This window comes from Drosophila willistoni, unplaced genomic scaffold (genome assembly GCF_018902025.1).
Source record: "Drosophila willistoni isolate 14030-0811.24 unplaced genomic scaffold, UCI_dwil_1.1 Seg531, whole genome shotgun sequence".
NCBI classification, from domain to species: Eukaryota; Metazoa; Arthropoda; class Insecta; order Diptera; family Drosophilidae; genus Drosophila; species Drosophila willistoni.
The window spans coordinates 1,690,723-1,709,357 of record NW_025814459.1 but is presented as its reverse complement, the minus strand read 5'-3'; the positions used below and the strand labels follow the sequence as shown (position 1 = coordinate 1,709,357).

At 37.5% G+C, this 18,635-nt stretch overlaps 1 protein-coding gene across 1 annotated transcript in view; it reads left to right on the top strand.

The window, feature by feature from the left end:
• Window positions 1-18,635, top strand: part of LOC6653305 (E3 ubiquitin-protein ligase Ufd4) — a 79,008-nt gene that overhangs the window by 36,562 nt on the left and 23,811 nt on the right. Inside the window, exons 3-5 of the mRNA XM_002075644.4 lie at window positions 6,351-8,073; window positions 10,306-10,510; window positions 10,567-10,785. Coding sequence (XP_002075680.2) covers window positions 6,351-8,073; window positions 10,306-10,510; window positions 10,567-10,785 — 2,147 coding nt within the window. The remainder of the gene's footprint in view (window positions 1-6,350; window positions 8,074-10,305; window positions 10,511-10,566; window positions 10,786-18,635) is intronic.

Genomic DNA, 18,635 nt, shown 5'->3' with positions numbered 1-18,635 from the left:
GCGTATCTAGTAAATTAGTAGAAATGACTTCGCCGTTGACTAGTTTATGGAGAAAGAGAATGCCAAAAACGAGCCTACGGTTGTAAAGTGAAGGAAGAATAATAAGAAGAAGTCTGTCAGAATAAGAAGGTAGGCGAAGACTCGGGTCCCAATTAAGACCGCGTAACGCAAACTTAAGAAATTGCTTCTGTACCGATTCAATACTACGGTGGTGAACATCATATTGCCGGTTCCACACTGGCGAGCAATATTCGGGAGTAGGGCGAACTAACGAAGTGTATAAAACCTTTGTTATATAGGGATTATCATTATTTAATGAAGCCAAGAAGGCTGCATGCTCTATTGACAATTGAAGAAATATGAACATTAAATGAAAGTTTTGTGTCAAACATAAGGCCTAAGTCTTTGAACGATGGTACACAATCTAACAGAACAGACTTCATAGAGTAATGAGCTAGGAACGGAGACAAACGACTGAAAGTCATAAAAGAGCACTTAGAGGCATTAAGGTGTAATTTATTAACGTGGCACCAATCACAGAACGGAATATAGGAATAACAAATCTTGACGTCATCCGCAAACATGAGCACGCGTGAATGAGCCAAGGCCAAAGGCAAATCATTTATAAACAGTGTAAATAACAGTGGGCCCAGATGACTGCCTTGGGGTACACCTGACGTAACTCGAACAGTTTTAGATATCGAGGAACGAAAAGGCACCTTTTGGGTTCTGCCAATAAGATACGACTTTAACCAAGCCAATATTTTCGGGGAAAAACCCATGATGTTAAGTTTCGCGAGAAGCATAGAATGATCAACCGTATCGAAAGCCTTACTAAAGTCAGTATAAATAACATCAGTTTGACACTTTTTACGGAAGCCATGGTGTACAAGGGTACTCAATGCTAAAAGGTTAGTAAGCGACGAACGACCTTTCATGAATCCATGCTGACAAGGAGAAATAGTGGATCTGGATAGGTGTTGAAGGGAAGACGTAATAATTGCCGAAAGTTTGGCAATGCCACGGTAGTTAGAAACATCCGATTTGCTACCCTTTTTAAAAAGCGGAGTAATAAAAGACTCCTTCCAAATATCGGGAAAGCTACAAGTCTCACTCGATATAAAGAGTAACCGAGATATAGGCTTAGATAAGGATATCGAACACATTTTAAGAATGCAACTACTTATATTATCAGGACCGGGAACGAAGGAAGATGTCATAGATGACAAACTAGAGATAATACAGTCTTCAGTAATACTATGAAAAAACATACAATTCAAATGTGGGATTGAAAAGGGATAGGGTGTGGGATCCGTCTTTTGGAATTAACAAAGTTGTAAAATCTTTTGGGGTTCTTATAAAATTCAACCTTACAGCGAACGATATAATTATTGTAGCATTGAGTGTTTAAAAGACAAAATTGAGATTTGGCTATACAGTAATTTGCATAGTCAAGTCGCGAACCAGTTTTTTTTAAATGTTTTAAAATATCTCGATTTAATGTTACGGAGATTAGAGAGCCTACGTGTGAACCAGACTGGCGCGCTGGAGACGGTAGAGACATTCACATAAGGAACGCATTTATTTATCAATTAGAGAATTAAGAGCAGAGTAGAAAAAATTCACTGCACAATCTATATCACAGCATTCAAATAGAAATGACCAATCAAAAGAAGAAATAAGGTTCTTGAGAAGATTAAAATTTATTTTAGAAAATCATCTACGACGAGAAACTGAGATGTTATTAAATGAATTAGTAACGGAATTGTACGAAATAATAACTTCAATGGTAGGGTGATAAGGATCTTCAGGCTCTTCACAGTGGCTGTGTTTGAGATACAGAACTAACAGTGGGATCCGAGACAAAAACAAGATCAAGGATTCTTTTAGAAGAGTTAAGTAAAGAATTCAACTGATATAGCGGACATTCAAGTAGGCTATCAAGAAAAACATATTGAGATGAAGGTATTAAGAAAGATGGATTATCATCAACCAGCCAAGAAATAATAGGCAAGTTAAAATCACCTAAAACTATATAGAAATCACGATCTTTAAGACGACTAAAAATAGTTTACAAAGCATCAGTATGGTGCATGTAGGTCATGATATCAGAAGCTGGAGGAATATATGAACAAGAAATATATAAGCTAAAGTTGGAACAAGTAACTTCGACGCAAATAAACTCAACACATAAGGGCAGATCAATCGGCACAACACTTGAACACAGATTCGAGTTAACAGCAATGAATACTCCACCGCCACGACGACCAACACGAGCAAGCCTATAAGAAATAAAAGTATTAGAAAGAATTTCATTATCCAAAACAGAGGTGTTAAGCCAAGTTTCAGAGAGCTTCGTAAGAAGTCCTTTTACATTTTTATAATGAATGAATTCCCGTGAGGGATAGATTGAGGTACACCAGGTCTTGTAATGGGTACTTCAATCTGAAAAGAAGAGCATAAAGAGGGACAAGAAGATGGTGTAGGCGAAAGTAAAATGGGAGACGATGTAATAGAGAGTGCTGGCGACTGATTACGAGGCAACTCAAAGGTACATTTCTTGGGCAACTTCTCAGAAGGTGGAACAATAAATGTACGCTAGAGTCACACTCGTTAGACAGCTGTTTGGCCAGTTTGTTTAAAGAAAGAAACTTTAAACGAAGATCCCTATACATACGGCTAAATCGATATTGAGCAAGGAGCCTGCAGTCGAGCCTGACATTGATAAGATGGCCAATGGCGTGTCACCAAAAGTATGGCGTAAGCCTCTGACTCGCACGTTTTTGGTGGCTTCGCCAAATCTTTTCCTTAATGCTTCCATAATGTGGTCTGCTGTTACCAAGGTATCGAGTTTGCGTATCTCGATCCATGCATCGGTTCCTACTGCCCTTACCGACGCCAGTTGGGCTAAAACTTGTCTAAGATCTTTTCTCAGTTTTTGGCTGTCAGCTTGGCGATCCCGCATGAGTTCTATAAGCAGCTCGGCCGTGGCGGTCTTTCTTGTGCGCTTTACATTGTTTTTAACCCCGTCGAGATTACCATCAATTCTCCTTGTGACCATATAGAGAATTTGGGCGTAAGAAGACCTCTTGGCCCTCACAATGGCCGCGGGCTTGTCCCTGCGAGCTGGTTGCTTGCTAGGCCGCCTGCGAGACACCGTCTGCATTCTGCATCCGCTTCAGCTGCATTGACTGAATTGGCCCAAAATGTGCTTGAATTCCCCAAGTTGGTTTGTGGTTGTTCTGGTGGAGTACTGTAACGATGCTTTTTCGTCCTTCAGGATAATTTCAATCTTTAGGGCGAGGTTCGGCACAACAAATTTTATTTTGTGCCCCGGTGAAATTATGACAATGATTTCTATGTATAAATGTATGTTGGTGTTTATTTGTATACTTTGGGTTTGGGTGGAATATATATATAACATTTTCCACTGATTTGGGTTGCTGTTTGTACTGGCTGCGTAATTATTTGGTTTATATTCAGATTTTGTTTGATTTGCTCGTACTTGTAGATTGTTAGGCGCCGAATACTCTTAAGGTTACTCGTAAGGCCAAAAGAGATTTTTTGCTTCGCTTCTTGCTGATCAGGACTCGATGACTTGATCATGTCCTGACTCGCTGCGCGCCTTATATAGGCATCCTGGGCCTCTAAAATCACTTGGTGTGATACCGCTATACAGCCGGTGAATTTCCATCGGCCCATCGTTTTAATCCACGCTGTTGCCATGTGTGGTGAAAGTCCCGTACAAGTCCTTGGCGCAGCCGCATCCACTTTCTGGCCTGCTGTGCGCCCATTGACTTCTTGTTCTTGTTTCTCTGCTCTGCCCATATAGCGCCTCTGTTGCTATGCGGGCTTCCATCCTTTTCTCTCCAATTCTTGATTTCTCTGCTCTAGTCGCATGTCCTCTCTGGTTGCTAGGCGACGCTGCCTTTTCAAATGTCCTTCTCCATTTCGCTCGATCTCTCAACTTTTGGGAATTGTTGCTCTTCTCTCAATGCATGGTTGTTTTATTTCATCCGAATAATATATTGATTTTCGTTTGTTTCGTTTTAATTAATTTAAGTCAAAATTAACTAAATTCGTTGGTCTACACGCATCTTCCCGCTGTGACGAAATTCGCTGATGGTCGTATGTGGTCCGATCGAACTTGTTGTGTCGTATCGTAATGTTGCGTGTTTTAATTGCAGCAACATGTTGCGAAGAGTGATCTTTGGCAACATGTTGCCGGGCACCATGAATCCTTGGTTTTACATATGTGTTGCTTCTGGTTAATTACATGTTGTTGTGTGGAACATTATTGTCGAATATTATGTTCCTCACAGTACCCAGCGTCGTTTTTCCACATTTTGGTGGGGGTTTTCACTGAGTGAGTGCATCCTCTCTCCGGCGTTTGGACTCCTGAATTGTGCTCCTGAATTTTTGGCAACTTTTCCGTCAGCTTTGTGTCTGTGGTCGGAGGCTGTGACCGCAAAAGCCGCGGACTACTGCCAAAAGCAGACTCTTTTAATTGAGTATTTTGCTCTTCTGCCCTTGCACATCGCGCTTGGTGATCGATGGATACCACAGATTTATTCCTATGATTATAAAGTATCTGTTGCAAGTTTTGAATTTAAATTTAAATCCGGAGGAAGAAGCTTGGAAACGGTTGGCCCAGAGGCGCCGAATGCCGCTATATGGCTTGGGGCTCCCCCTTTTACTCATTTCCCAACACTGGTACAAACAGATGGTTCGTGGCGGAGTGAAGACGAAGAAGACGTCCAACAACACAGAAAGTTTTTGGAGAAAGGTGGATAAAAAGATATATCTCACCCACACCAGCAAAACAGGAGCAAACGATTAGAGGCGGAAAAAAAGGAAAGAGAGGCAATTTGCAGCCTCCCCATCACCCCTACCGGCTCCAATGGTCCAGCCAAGAGGTTAAAAAAAGTTCAGGGCCAACACACAGGCAGCCGTGAACTCCCCGCAACAAAATATGTCGTCAGTGTTACGGAGGCCCCCTTTGACCCGTTGCATTCAAGATTAAATTAAAATTTTGGGTTCTGATGTTTCATATCCATGTGTGTTTGCTGCTCTGTTCATTCCGAACAATGACGTTGTAGGCAGCAGGCAGCACTTGAGCAGAGCCGATTTATATTGACTATAATTTGTGTTCTATTTATCCCATCAAATTAAAATTTTGGGATCTGATGTTTCATATCCATTACTATCACATAAGTAAATTTTATATAAATTTGTTATATAAATTTATAAATTTTATCCAACGGCTTCACCTACTTTTCATATGTGACTTTATGATATAGTGGTCCGATCCGAGGGTAGCTTTTAAGATGGCTGAGTAAAAAAAGAAAAGCTTCTCATGCTGATCGTTGCTTAGCACCAACGGATCTTCAGGAACTCAAGGCAATACTCTCAGCTCTGTTTTTGCGATCAAAAACCATCGGTATAGATTCCATTACTATTCGGCTTAATAATAACAAGGCCCCCAACCCAATGTTTCGCAAACGCTTACTCCCAGTGTCTACGCGAGGGCTCATTTCCTGTCAGGTGATAGATTCACAAACTATTTTTTTTTCGAAGTCTGGCAAGTCCCCAAATGATGCGTCTGCCGATATCGACACTATGGGACTGCAGCAAGCAGTAGGGGTCTCTTCAACCGCAAGCAATAGAAGGTTCAGTATGGAAAGGTGGGACAAAAATTCTGCCTTTTAGCCACTATAGTCGACAAGAATTCTGTTAACACGGATCATGATAAACATCAGACGTCCTAAGACCGGCCTAAAGACCGGCAGTACGTCAATGATATTGTACGCAACTTAACTCTTGGCGAATGCAATTAGCGTCGAGAGTTACAGTATAGTCATCCGCTCGTCACACAGACCAAGTGCGCTGAGAATCTGCGTGGCTTTTTGAACTGTTTTCGACGACGAATCTGTGTTACCTATACACCTACATGCAGACGGGATTGAGCTGAGCGTGAGAGATCCGAAGAGGCAAAGAATAGCCACTATATCCCTTTTTCATGTCTGTAGTTTTACTGTTGTTAAACAAATGAATATAAAAAGAAACGAAAAAGATCGCAGCGAATCATAATCTGTATGCGTATGCGTGACATGCTTGTAAAGGGGATGGGTACGAGAGGGTAAAGAGTTTTGAACTTGTAAAAATATTATGGCCAAGGATAGCACGGGCTTATAAAATTTGGCATAGCCGAATTTGTTTCTTTATTATTTTTAATTATTTTCTGCTAGGAAATGCAAACTTCATTATATTTATATTTAAGGTAGCTAGCTCTGTTTTTTATTTGTGAATTTACAAATTGAAAAGAACTTACAAGATTACTTTAATTTCAGTTGCCCACCCCGGACATTTTTACCTGCGCTTTGCAAAATATTCCTTGACGAACTTGCTCCTGAAAATGTACTCGAAGTGACCGCCCGTGCAATAACTTATTACTTAGATGTATCTGCTGAATGCACTCGCAGAATTGTTTCCATCGATGGAGCAATTAAAGCAATTTGTAACCGATTGGTTGTTGCAAATATATCTTCTAGAACGTCACGTGACCTAGCAGAACAATGCATAAAAGTTTTGGAACTGATATGCACCAGGGAAGCAGGTGCAGTCTTTGAGGGTGGTGGATTAAATTGTGTTCTATCATTTATACGTGATTGCGGATCACACGTCCATAAAGATACTTTGCATTCAGCTATGTCCGTCGTCTCAAGACTTTGCACTAAGGTGGAACCAAGTTCTCCATGTATACAAAACTGTGTTGAGAGTTTAAGCACACTATTACAACATGAAGATTCTATGGTGTCAGATGGTGCATTAAAATGCTTTGCATCAGTGGCTGACCGCTTTACAAGGAAATGGATAGACCCAGCACCACTTGCTGAATATGGATTAGTTACAGAATTGTTGAGGCGATTGGAAAATGCAGGAGGTGCAACAAATGTTCACACACTAAATTCATCTAAATCTTCAAGATTTCAACAGCCTGGCTTAGCTTCAATATTGGCTAACTCGGATGCGTCTCAAAATACCATATCAGGAATTGATACTGCATTAAACAGCCAGATTCAGTCAGTCGATTCTACAAGATCACCGCAATCAACATCAACAACTATATCTCTTTTGTCAACATTGTGTCGAGGATCTCCATCTATAACACATAGCTTATTGCGATCTCAATTACCTAAAGCTTTGGAACAAGCTTTAAATGGCGATGAAAGATGTGTGCTTGATTGTATGAGGTTTGCAGACCTGCTACTTTTGCTTTTGTTTGATGGACGGCAAGCCTTGAATCGAGCAAATGAAACATCTAATCAAGGACAGTTAGTTCCACGTCCTAGGCGCAACGATGTTAACGCTGATCGCACACATCGGCAGCTAATTGATTGCATTCGATCAAAAGATACAGATGCCTTACAGGAGGCGATTGATGGTGGAGGGGTCGATATCAACTGCATGGATGACGTAGGACAGACACTTTTAAATTGGGCTTCGGCTTTTGGTACTTTAGAAATGGTTGAATATTTATGCGAAAAAGGAGCTGATGTCAATAAAGGTCAAAGAAGTTCTTCCCTTCATTATGCAGCATGTTTTGGGCGCCCTGCTATTGCAAAAATTTTACTTAAGTTCGGTGCCTATCCCGACTTGCGGGATGAAGATGGAAAAACACCGCTCGATAAAGCACGAGAAAGATCAGACGATGGTCATCGTGAAGTGGCTACCATATTGCAATCGCCAGGCGAATGGATATCTTCAGATAATACACTAGGCAATAAAGATGGAAAAAATTATACTTTAATTGAACCGCGAGGTGATATTGAAATGGCGCCCATATACTTAAAACTGCTTTTGCCAATTTTTTGCAAAACATTTCAAGGAACTATGCTTAACAGTGTGCGGAGGGGCAGCTTAGGTCTTATAAAGAAGATTGTACAGTATGCAACTCCAGCTGTACTTAAAGCTCTTAAGCAAAATAGTCATAATGAAGCTAATACTTCAATAACATTTTTAAGTACTTCTAACTTGTTAATTGAGGTCATCGCTACAGTGTTAGATAACGAGGTACTATTGTTGAAATTAAACAGCACCAAACCATTAAGAGTTTTTTTTATGTTCCAAGAATTTCTTATATTTAATTTTTTAATTACGCTATATACAGTGACGACAAAAAATTTTAGACATACATTTTTTGACCTTGAATTCTGATTTTATGCCATTTTTATTTAATGTTAGTGAAAAGTTTCTTTACGGGTTTTTTTTTTAAATGGATTTTGATAAAAAAAAAACACCCCCAAAATTCGGAGCCGGCAAAAAAAAACATTTTTAAAAACTTTTTAAATTGATTGAACCTCTTTGCAGCCTAAGAAAACGGGTTTTAGGTCTAGTAAAACTAAGATAAACTGCATGCCACAAATTTCGAATTTTGCCCCAGGGTCTAATTTGGATTCAATTGAAAAGTTCAATTTTGTATGTATTTTTATGGTCTTTCTGTTTGGCCTCATTTTACGCCACTAATTCATAGTTAAATTTGAGACATCAATTATTTGATCTTAAATATATGATTTCAAGACATCTTTATAAAATGTTAGTACAAAGCTATAATTTGTTAATTTACATGGCCTTACTAAAAAGGTTATACTTTTGGAGAGGGCATTTTAAAAAAAAATTTGTCAGATGTTAGTAACGCAAGAAGGAAGAGAAGGAAAGGATATATTACATTATTGATCAGCATGACAAATTGAGTCGATACAGCTATGTCCGTCGGCCCGTGCGTATGCTATTGGGATGATACTTAATATTTGAGATATGTGAAATAAAGAATGAAAATCATTAGGATCGAACGACTATATCATTTAGTGCTAAACGAAAAAAAAAGTGAAGGTGTTGAGGTATCTTAATCAAATTTACTAAGATCAAGAGTAAAGAAAATAAAATTTCAGTTATAGTAAAATAGGGAAAATAAGAGTTTGAAGGTTATTTAAGTGCATGTGCATTTTTGCATTGCGACACAAAAATAGAGTTTGAAACATGTCAAGGGTATATAACCTTCGGCATAGCCGCTGGTAATACGAAAAAGGTTTTTTTTTTGTAGTTTTTTGATTGTTGTTTAGTTTTCTTAATTTTGATTCTTTGACCAATTTTCAATTATCAAAAATCAAAATACTGCCTAGAACGGGCGATGCACTAAGTTTGCATCATATTTTTGACTGTCGGTGGGCCTATTTTGCTAACTGTTATCGGTAAAACCGCGAATTTGCCCCTTTTTACCTAATGTGCGGCCTTCGTAAGGTTCATACTCATGAAAAAGAAAGATTATTGATGAAAACAATCTAAATTTTATTGGAATTGAATGAAAAATATCAAAGAAGCTAACTTCGGCTGTGCCGAAGTTTATATACCCTTGCAGTCCTTGGCCATAATATTTTTACATGTACCAAACTCTTTTTCTGTAACATCAAATCATCAATGCATGGATTTCAAGCAACGACGTAGTAGAGCCGATTTATATTGACTGTAACTTGTGTTATATTTATCCGATCTGAAATTTCGGGATCTGATGTTTTATATCCAAAACTATCATATTAGTAAATTTCATGGGGATACTCCAATTTTTATGAAAATATTTCCTCTAGAGCTATATGATATAGTGGTCCGATCCCGATTTTCATACTTTATCTGCTCCGGGCTATAAGTAGCTCAAATATCAAGTTTCATCCCGATAGCTCTTAAGATGACGGCGTGAAGTTGATTTGCAACGGCCGGACGGACGGACGGACAGACGGACATGGCTATATCAACTCAGCTTCTCATGCTGATCAAGAATATATATACTTTATGGAGTCGGAAACGTCTCCTTCTGTGCGTTACCAACATCTGACCAATTTTATAATACCCTCTGCAAGAGTATAAAAATAGTAATTCCATAGGAAAGAGCATTTTGTAGTATTCAGTTTATCTTAGTTTTGCTAGATCCACAACTTCTTTAAAGAGTTTATTCTTATATCACTAATATTATAGATATTAGCAAAAACGTCTTAAATATTTGCCAACCCAAAAATTGGGTTTTTTCTGTTCAAATTCACCTGTGGCAAAAACGATAATACCTAAGATGACAATTTTTACGGATTATCATCTAAATAAATTAAAAATTTTTTTTTTTTAAATTACTTAGGAGCCGAGAAAATAAAAAAAAACCTCACTGTAAATTTGAAAAAATGGTCCGTTGCCGTTTAATTTTTAATGTTATGTATTATAATAAAAGAGTCAAACTATAAAACACCCTTTTGTTTATAGGACGATGATGATGGCCATATAATTGTTTTAAACATTATTGAAGAGCTTATGTCGAAAACACAAGACGACTTTCTTGAGCATTTTGCAAGGCTAGGGATATTTTCAAAGGTTCAAGCGCTTATGGACATTGAAGCACCTAAAAATTTACCGCATATTACTACAACGTCTATGGAAGAGTCATCAACGAAAAGAAGTGCATCATTGTGTAAGTTTAGTAAATTATAATCTTCTTGTGTTTTAAATAAGTTAAATATTTCACAGACGAATCCATAGAGGATGCCAAAGAAATTCTTCAAGGAAAGCCATATCACTGGCGCGAATGGAGCATTTGTAGAGGACGTGATTGTTTATACGTTTGGTCTGAATCTGCGGCCCTGGAACTTTCTAATGGCTCAAACGGCTGGTTCCGATTTATCCTTGACAGTAAATTGGCTACAATGTATTCAAGCGGAAGTCCGGAAAACGGAAATGATAGTTCAGGTAATAATAAACTACTCTATATAATGATTTTAGATAAATATTGAAAAAATTCCTTAATCTATAAGTTTTGTTATACGAGCAAAACTGGATATTTGCTCATTTTTAAGTTTTTTATGGATAATTCGAGCTAAGGGGGGATAATAAATAAAATACGTTGTCTTTCGTTATATATATAATTTTAGTGAATTTTTGTTAAAAATTCGGAATCTATTAATGCATTTTTGTGAATTTTACAGCCACTCAAAGTCACAGTATCAAAACAAGTATCCACATGTGCTCGCCACTGTATATATATATATATGTATCTATATATATATGAGGATATAAAGATGAGAATAGTGATTAGATTCCGTTTCTTTTAGATTGGTTTTTATGTTTGTCTAAATTTCGACCTTATTATTGGTATCTGCAGTTGCAAGCTTTGCCGTTCTTTTTTCGCTTCATGTAGTTTGAATTCCCAACTACTTTTAGCGTTGAAGATATGGTATGGCCATTACAACTGCAGATTCTTTAGCGAAGTCTCATGATGATAGAACTTGGTGGTTCTTGAAATAGCTATACAGACATCCTGCTCACCTTTTGTGCTGCCTTTGATTTTAAATCTTATAAATTATTAAAATTTATTCACCTGAAGTCCGGCTAAAACCCTGTTTTGATTATCTTCAATAGACAATCACCAAAAACGGAAGGCCCGCTGTATTACACATGTTGTTTTTACACTTGCTGTAAACCCTCTTTTTTGCATATAGTACAATATATGTACTATAACAAAAATATTTGGGCGCGACAGTTAGTTGGTTAAGGCGAATCCTTTACACTAATTCTGATGGCGCCCAAGGGTATGCACATAAAAAAGGTGGAATCTGCAGTTGTAAGCTTTGCCGTTCCTTTCTCGCTTGATGTAGTTTGAATTCCCAACTACTTTTAGCGTTCAAGATATGGTATGGCCATTACAACTGTGGATTCTTTAGCGAAGTCTGCTGATGATAGAATTTGGTGGTTCTTGAAATAGCTATACAGACAACCTGCTCACCTTTTGTGCTGCCTATGATTTTAAATCTTAAAAATTGTTAAGATTTATTGACCTGAAGATCGGCTAAAACCCGGTTTTGGTTTTCATAATTTTTTAATGACTTTTGCGAAACAACAAAAAGTGCCTGTTCATAATTATAGCAGTGGTTACAAAGGAGGCAAAAAAAGAAACAGTTAATTTAATTCAATAGTGATTTTTTGAGTTCTTCTTACTTAATACTTTGTTGTATAGCCTTTTTTAAATACCGGCATTGCATCGGCGGATCATCGAACCGGTGAGGTCCTGACAACGCTTCAAGGGGATTTGCGACCATGCTTCATGAAAGCTTCCAAAGCTTTTTATACCCTTGCAGAGGGTATTATAAAATTGGTCAGGTGTTGTAACGCACAGAAGGAGACGTTTCCGACCGCATAAAGTATATATATTCTTGATGATGTAAAAATATTATGGCCAAGGACTGCAAGGGTATATAAATTTCGGCACAGCCGAATTTTTTTTCTTTTAGTTAGTTGGAATTTTTAAATTGGGGTTAAATGCCTAACTGTTCTTTTGAATCATAATAGAATATGTGAAGTATTTATATATTATTTATATATATATACATGTCAAACAATATAATATACTTTATTTACGGAAGTTTTTGTGAAAGAAAGCAGATCTAATCAATGAACTTTACTTTTTTAATATTTTTTCCCCCTTTTCCATGTAATATGTTTTTATTTAAAGAAATCTTAGTGCCATTTTTAGTTTTGGATGAACATGAAGGATTAGTAATCCATAATTCATATTATTATTTTTTTTTTTCAAAGTGTTCCCTATTTGATCAACGTAGTGATCGTCCTACCTAATGTTTGGCTTCATGGGCCATACTCTAGCGGGCAATGCAATTATCGCTTCCGCTTAGCAATATTTGTTAAATTTATTTTATTTATGCATCGCATTCGTTTTTTTTCCCACTTCTTCGTTGGCTTTTTTATTTCGATCCTCGGTAGGGCAGCATTTCTGGCATTATTAATAATTGGAATCTGTTTATTTATTTATTCTATTTTTTTCGGCTTGCTCAATTTGGTCAAGGTCGTTTTGTAAAAAAATAATAAAAAGAAGTAAGTAAGTCGTCTCGACGACTTGGGTATACCATACACCAGGTGAAACAAATATTTAAAATTTCGAAAACCAAATGTATGGCTATTAAATTGTTTTAACATGCCTCATACCATATGCTATCTTTTACACTACAAACACACGAGCACTCTAGCGCCGCCACTAGCCCACGGCCAATTCTGCCCCTATGAACCGCGTAGCAAAATACGTTCATACGTATATTTTGCATGTTTCTAGTCCAATTTCAATCAAATTTGGTAGTTTGATAGAAATAGATAAGATTAATTAGTCTGCCAAATTTGATCGCGATGGTCAAAAAATTGCAAGAGCCAATCGGTTTTTTCTAAATTATGGAGGCGGAAGTGGGCGTGGCAACATATTAAAATATATGTATTCTGCACGCATACTAAGCCGGTATACATACTAAATTTGGTGACTTTAGCTTTGTTAGTTTTCGAGAATATCAGTTTTGTTTAATTTGCGGGGGCGGAAATGGGCGTGGCAAAATTTTTAAATAGTCAATATCTGCTCGTGTATTAAGGTAGCTTACATACCAAATTTAATGTCTTTCATAGTTTTTAAAAAAATCTGTTTTTTGTAAATTCCGGGGGCGTAAGGGGGCGTGGCGAAAAGTTGGAACAATTATTTTCTGCGCGCTAACTAAACGAGTATATAAACCAAATTTGATGTCTCTATCTGCTATACTTTTTAAGAAAAACAGTTTTATGTAAATTCTGGGGGCGTAAGGGGGCGTGGCCAAAATTCCAATTAACTCTATATATTTACATACCACACGAGTCTACATGCCAAATTTGGTGGCTCTAGCTCTTATAGTCTCCGAGAACTGCGTGTTCATACAGACGGACGGGCAGACAGACTGACAGACAGACGGACATGGCTAGATCGACTCGGTTGTTGATCCTGATCAAGAATATATATACTTTGTGGGGTCGGAGATGCTTCCTTCTGCCTGTTACATACATTTTGGCGACTTTAATATACCATTTCACCCTATGGGTGTATGGTATAAAAAAAATTGACCAAAAATTTAATAAGATCGGATAAATGGAACACAAGTTACAGTCAATATAAATCGGTTTTGCTGAAACGCTGTGGACAGCGCTGCCGCCAGCCTACTACGTCATTGCTCAATATGAGCCAAGCAGCAGAGCACACGCATACACACGCTACATAAATTGTATGTGTATGCGTGACAATCGCTGACGTATATAATTAAATTATAAATTTAATTTTATTTCAAAAGTTTTATTTTCTTAAGTTTAAGTCTTTACAATTGAACAGAAGATTAGCGAGTGAATCGGCAAGCAAAAAATTAATAATTTAAAGTTGATAAATCATATTAAAACGTCCAAAAATGCACCAATATTTAATAAATTCATAATCTAGTACTATTTTGGACTGAACAAAGAGTCCCATATTTTCAGAAACGAGCAAGATACTGAAGGAAGGGCATTTTGAGCTGTTCATTAAAATAGCAGTGACAACTGCTGCAAGAATTAAAATCGGTCGATTCCAAATTATTTGAAACTTTAAATTCAGGTCACCTTTGGTTCTTAGGACTTAATACTTAGTCCTGAACCAATTATTGGCAATAGCCGGGTGGCACCTGCGCCGCACAGACTCCAGCAATGGTGAACTGGGATCTGTAGCCATTTTTCATGGATTACTTCCCAATGCTAAGCTTTATTGGACGGTTTTTTCTTTGTGACGCTTCTCTGAATATTTCCCCATACATATTTAATGGGTTACCAATCCGACGACTGAGCTGGCCCTGGCATAACATCGTTTCTTTCGAATCGAAAATCAAATTTTTTGAGCTTGCTCCTAGGTTTTGGGACGTTAGACCGGTGATATGTCCATTTTATGAGCAGATTCCATAAGATATAGGAAAGCTTAACCTTCCTTATGATGTCCACGTAGATATTTCGATCCAAATCACGCCGGATTGCCTAACCGTTTTAGCGTGTCGTTTGATTGGTATTCCGTATATTGTGGGCGACGTACATATTGTTTAGACCCTGCACCACCAAACAGGACTACTTTAAGGACGCCTGGCCCGAGAGTATTACGCTACTTTGCAATATGAAGATTCATATGGTGTTTTGTCAAAGTACAAACGTGATTTACAGGCTTCAAAGTCAATATTGGGACTTTCCTTCGACTTGGCGATATTAGATCTTGTTCTAGGATTCTACACCGACAAGTGACACTCCTTACCGACACGTTTAGATCATGTTTGACGAAATTAGAAGATGTAAACTGATTGAATCTGCTGTATAGAACAATGTGCAAGTCATCTGAAGCCGTTTGTGCAAGTTTTACGGCACGTTTTTCGGGTTTTTTTGGTAGTCTAGGGCAGCAGAGAACATCTTTGCAGAACATCCAACTAACATTTTGAAATTTTTTAAAACTTTTAAAGGTTTTGGATCCATTCCGTGTTCTCAGCATAGCAATGCGTTCCTTTTCCGCCTACCATGAAATTTTTAGCGTTAGTAATAGTACAGCATAATTATCTAATTAATTACACTTACTACTGACAGATTTGTAAACTTTTAATTTGTTTTTTCCGCAACTAAACGAAACACTGCTATTTTTGTGAACAGCCAAATTTGTAAGGTTAGGAACAAAAATGTGAAAAACAACTTAAAAGTTAGTAAAATTAACGGAATTTTTTCGGTTTTCCTATGCCTACATACCATTTTACAAAATCGAAGTCAAAAAACTGAATGTATAAAAAGGAATATGTGAAAAATTTTTGAATCTTTGTTAGCATCTACTGCACTGCTATTTTCGTGAACACAGCTGTATATGCATGCACTCATACAATTAGTTTGCAAATGGCACGGGGGAAAAAGAAGACTTCAAAGGTTTTGTTTGTGTGTTGATGAATTGAATTACAGAATTTTCAACATGTAAAAATATATTTGCCGATATTTATAATTTAAAATTAGTTTAAAATTTGGATAGAAACCGAAATTTGCCAAAAATATTTTCGTTTGACGTGGTACCATTATTTCCATACAAAATTGAGTATACAGTTTATCTTAAACCTTAGGGTTCGAGATGTACAAAGACATTTTTATACCATACACCCATAGGGTGAAATGGTATATTAAAGTCGCCAAAATGTATGTAACAGGCAGAAGGAAGCATCTCCGACCCCACAAAGTATATATATTCTTGATCAGGATCAACAACCGAGTCGATCTAGCCATGTCCGTCTGTCCGTCTGTCCGTATGAACACCTAGATCTCGGAGACTATAAGAGCTAGAGCCACCAAATTTTTTATGTAGACTCGTGTAGTATGTAGAGTGATCAAGTTTATTTCAAATTTTTGCCACGCCCCTTTCCGCCCCCGCAATTTAAAAAAAACGTTTATCTCAAAAACTATTCTAGCTAGAGACACCATATTTGGTATGTATATTCGCTTAGTAAATGCACACATTTTGTATGTATAAAAATTTTGCCACGCCCTTTTCCGCCCCCGTAATTTGAAAAACTTGATTATCTCCCGTATTTTTTTACCTTATGGAATCAAATTTACACACTTAAATTTAATACTAATATCTAGCAAAATACCAAATTTGATCAAAATCGGACAGAAAACAGTCGAGTTATGCATATAAACGTTTTTCCATAAGGCCGGAGTTGGCCGTTGGCTGGTGGGGGCGCTAGGGTGCTCGTATGATTGAGTTAGCGAGATACTAAGATATGCTTGTAAGAAGCATGTGAAAATGCTTGAAATATTTGCTTTACTGGTGTATGGTATACCAAAGTCGGCGAGACGACTTACTTACTTCATTTTTTTTTGCCAGGTCCAAGTTTTGGGGCTTTTTATCAAAATTCATTAAAAAAAACATTAGAGATTCGTCCACAAATTTAACGGTACATTATCTTAATAGAATGACCAACTTACCGGAATGAAAACTTTTCACTAACATTATATAAAAATGGCATAAAATCAGAATTTAAGGTCAACAAATTTGTCTCCTATTTTTAGCCTCCACTGTAAATGTGTCATTTGACGATATGAAAGTTAATACTACATGTGCATATAGTAACACCTTGTCGCTTTGCAAAAGGCAAGCGCAAAGTTAAGTAGTTGAAATACGATCACCCATCTATGTGTGGACTGACCAGCTTGCCTTACTGACAGTCTCTCTGATTTGGGAAAGCAAAAAAGAGAACAAAAATGATAACGGTTCTTCTCAGAAAAAGCGAAATCGAAAGGAGAATGCAAAATAGCGCGGTGAAAAAAATAGCACTAAGCACATGTTGTCATAGAAAAAAAGCATTTGCACGAAAATTATCATTGGGAAACCCTCGTGTTTATTAGAAAAAGTTATTTTTCAAAGGAAAACATAGTTTAAAAACAAAATTATTGTCAATTTTTTGAATATGGGTCGCGGAAACCATTGCAGTGACGAAAATAGGAAACTTATCAAAAAAATGCTGAAAGAAGGCAAAACATTCGCCGAAATAGGTCCTATACTGGGCTGTTCCAACAAAATGATCAGGAACGCCAAGAAATATGTCCCAAAAGCCGCGTCTCGTGGGCGAAAATCCGCAATGTCGCCATTACTCGTCAAGCGTCCTGTAAGACAGAGCAAGAAAGAACCATTTAAGCCAGCAACAGAGCTTAAGAAAGATTTACAAATTTCTGCATCTGTTGAAACCATACGTACTACGGGAAAATAATTTAAATGCTCGAAGTCCGGGAAAAGTGCCACTATTGACCAGTAAACACGCAGCTAAACGCATGAACTTTGCCAAGCAACACTCCAAATGGCCAGTAGAAGAGTGGACGAATATATTGTGGACAGAGGAGAGCAAAATCGTGTTATATGGACAGACAGATCTCGTACTTTCGTTCGGAGACCACCAAATAAGGAGTACAGACCAATGTACACAAAAAAAAACGGTGAAGCAATATTATGATATGGGCGTGCTTTTCGTACTAAGGAGTAGGGCCGATTCATTGGATTAAGACGATCATGGATCAGCACGTCTACGTTGAGATCCTGCAAAATATAATGCTACCACATGCAGAGGATAAAATGCCATTAGTTTGGGTCTTCCAGCAGGACAATGGCCCCAAGCACACGAGCAAGAAAGCGGAAAAGTGGTTTGCAGACAACACCATCAACGTCATGGAATGGCCTCCATAGTCCCCGGGTCTCAATCCAATTGAGAAATTGTGGACTGATGTTAAAAAGGCAGTTCACACCTGCAACCCAACATCAAATGAAGCACTTTGGATGGTTGCGAAAGAAAGTTGGGAAAGGATTCCTATTTCTAGATGCCAGGATTTAGTGGATTCCATGCCAAAGCGCTGTGCCGCCGTAATAGTCAATAAAGGATACTCAACCAAGTATTAACACACTAGTTAAATATCATAGTTTTGAATCACAAGTATTTTTGTTTTACATTTTTAAGTTAATCGTTTGTTTTCGCCATTGTGACTGAATAGTGCTATTTTTGTTACCGCCTTATTTTGACCTAACCAATATGATAAGTGAATATATTTTGAAATACTCAATGGACTCATATGGAGTCCTTTTTTTTTACAAAATATATTAATAGATTCATTAGTTGAATAAAATCATTTTAGGTTAAAAAAAATCTGTTATTTTCAAAATTTTACAACTTTGAATTTCGCAACATCCTATGGTGCTATTATTTTCACCGCAGCTG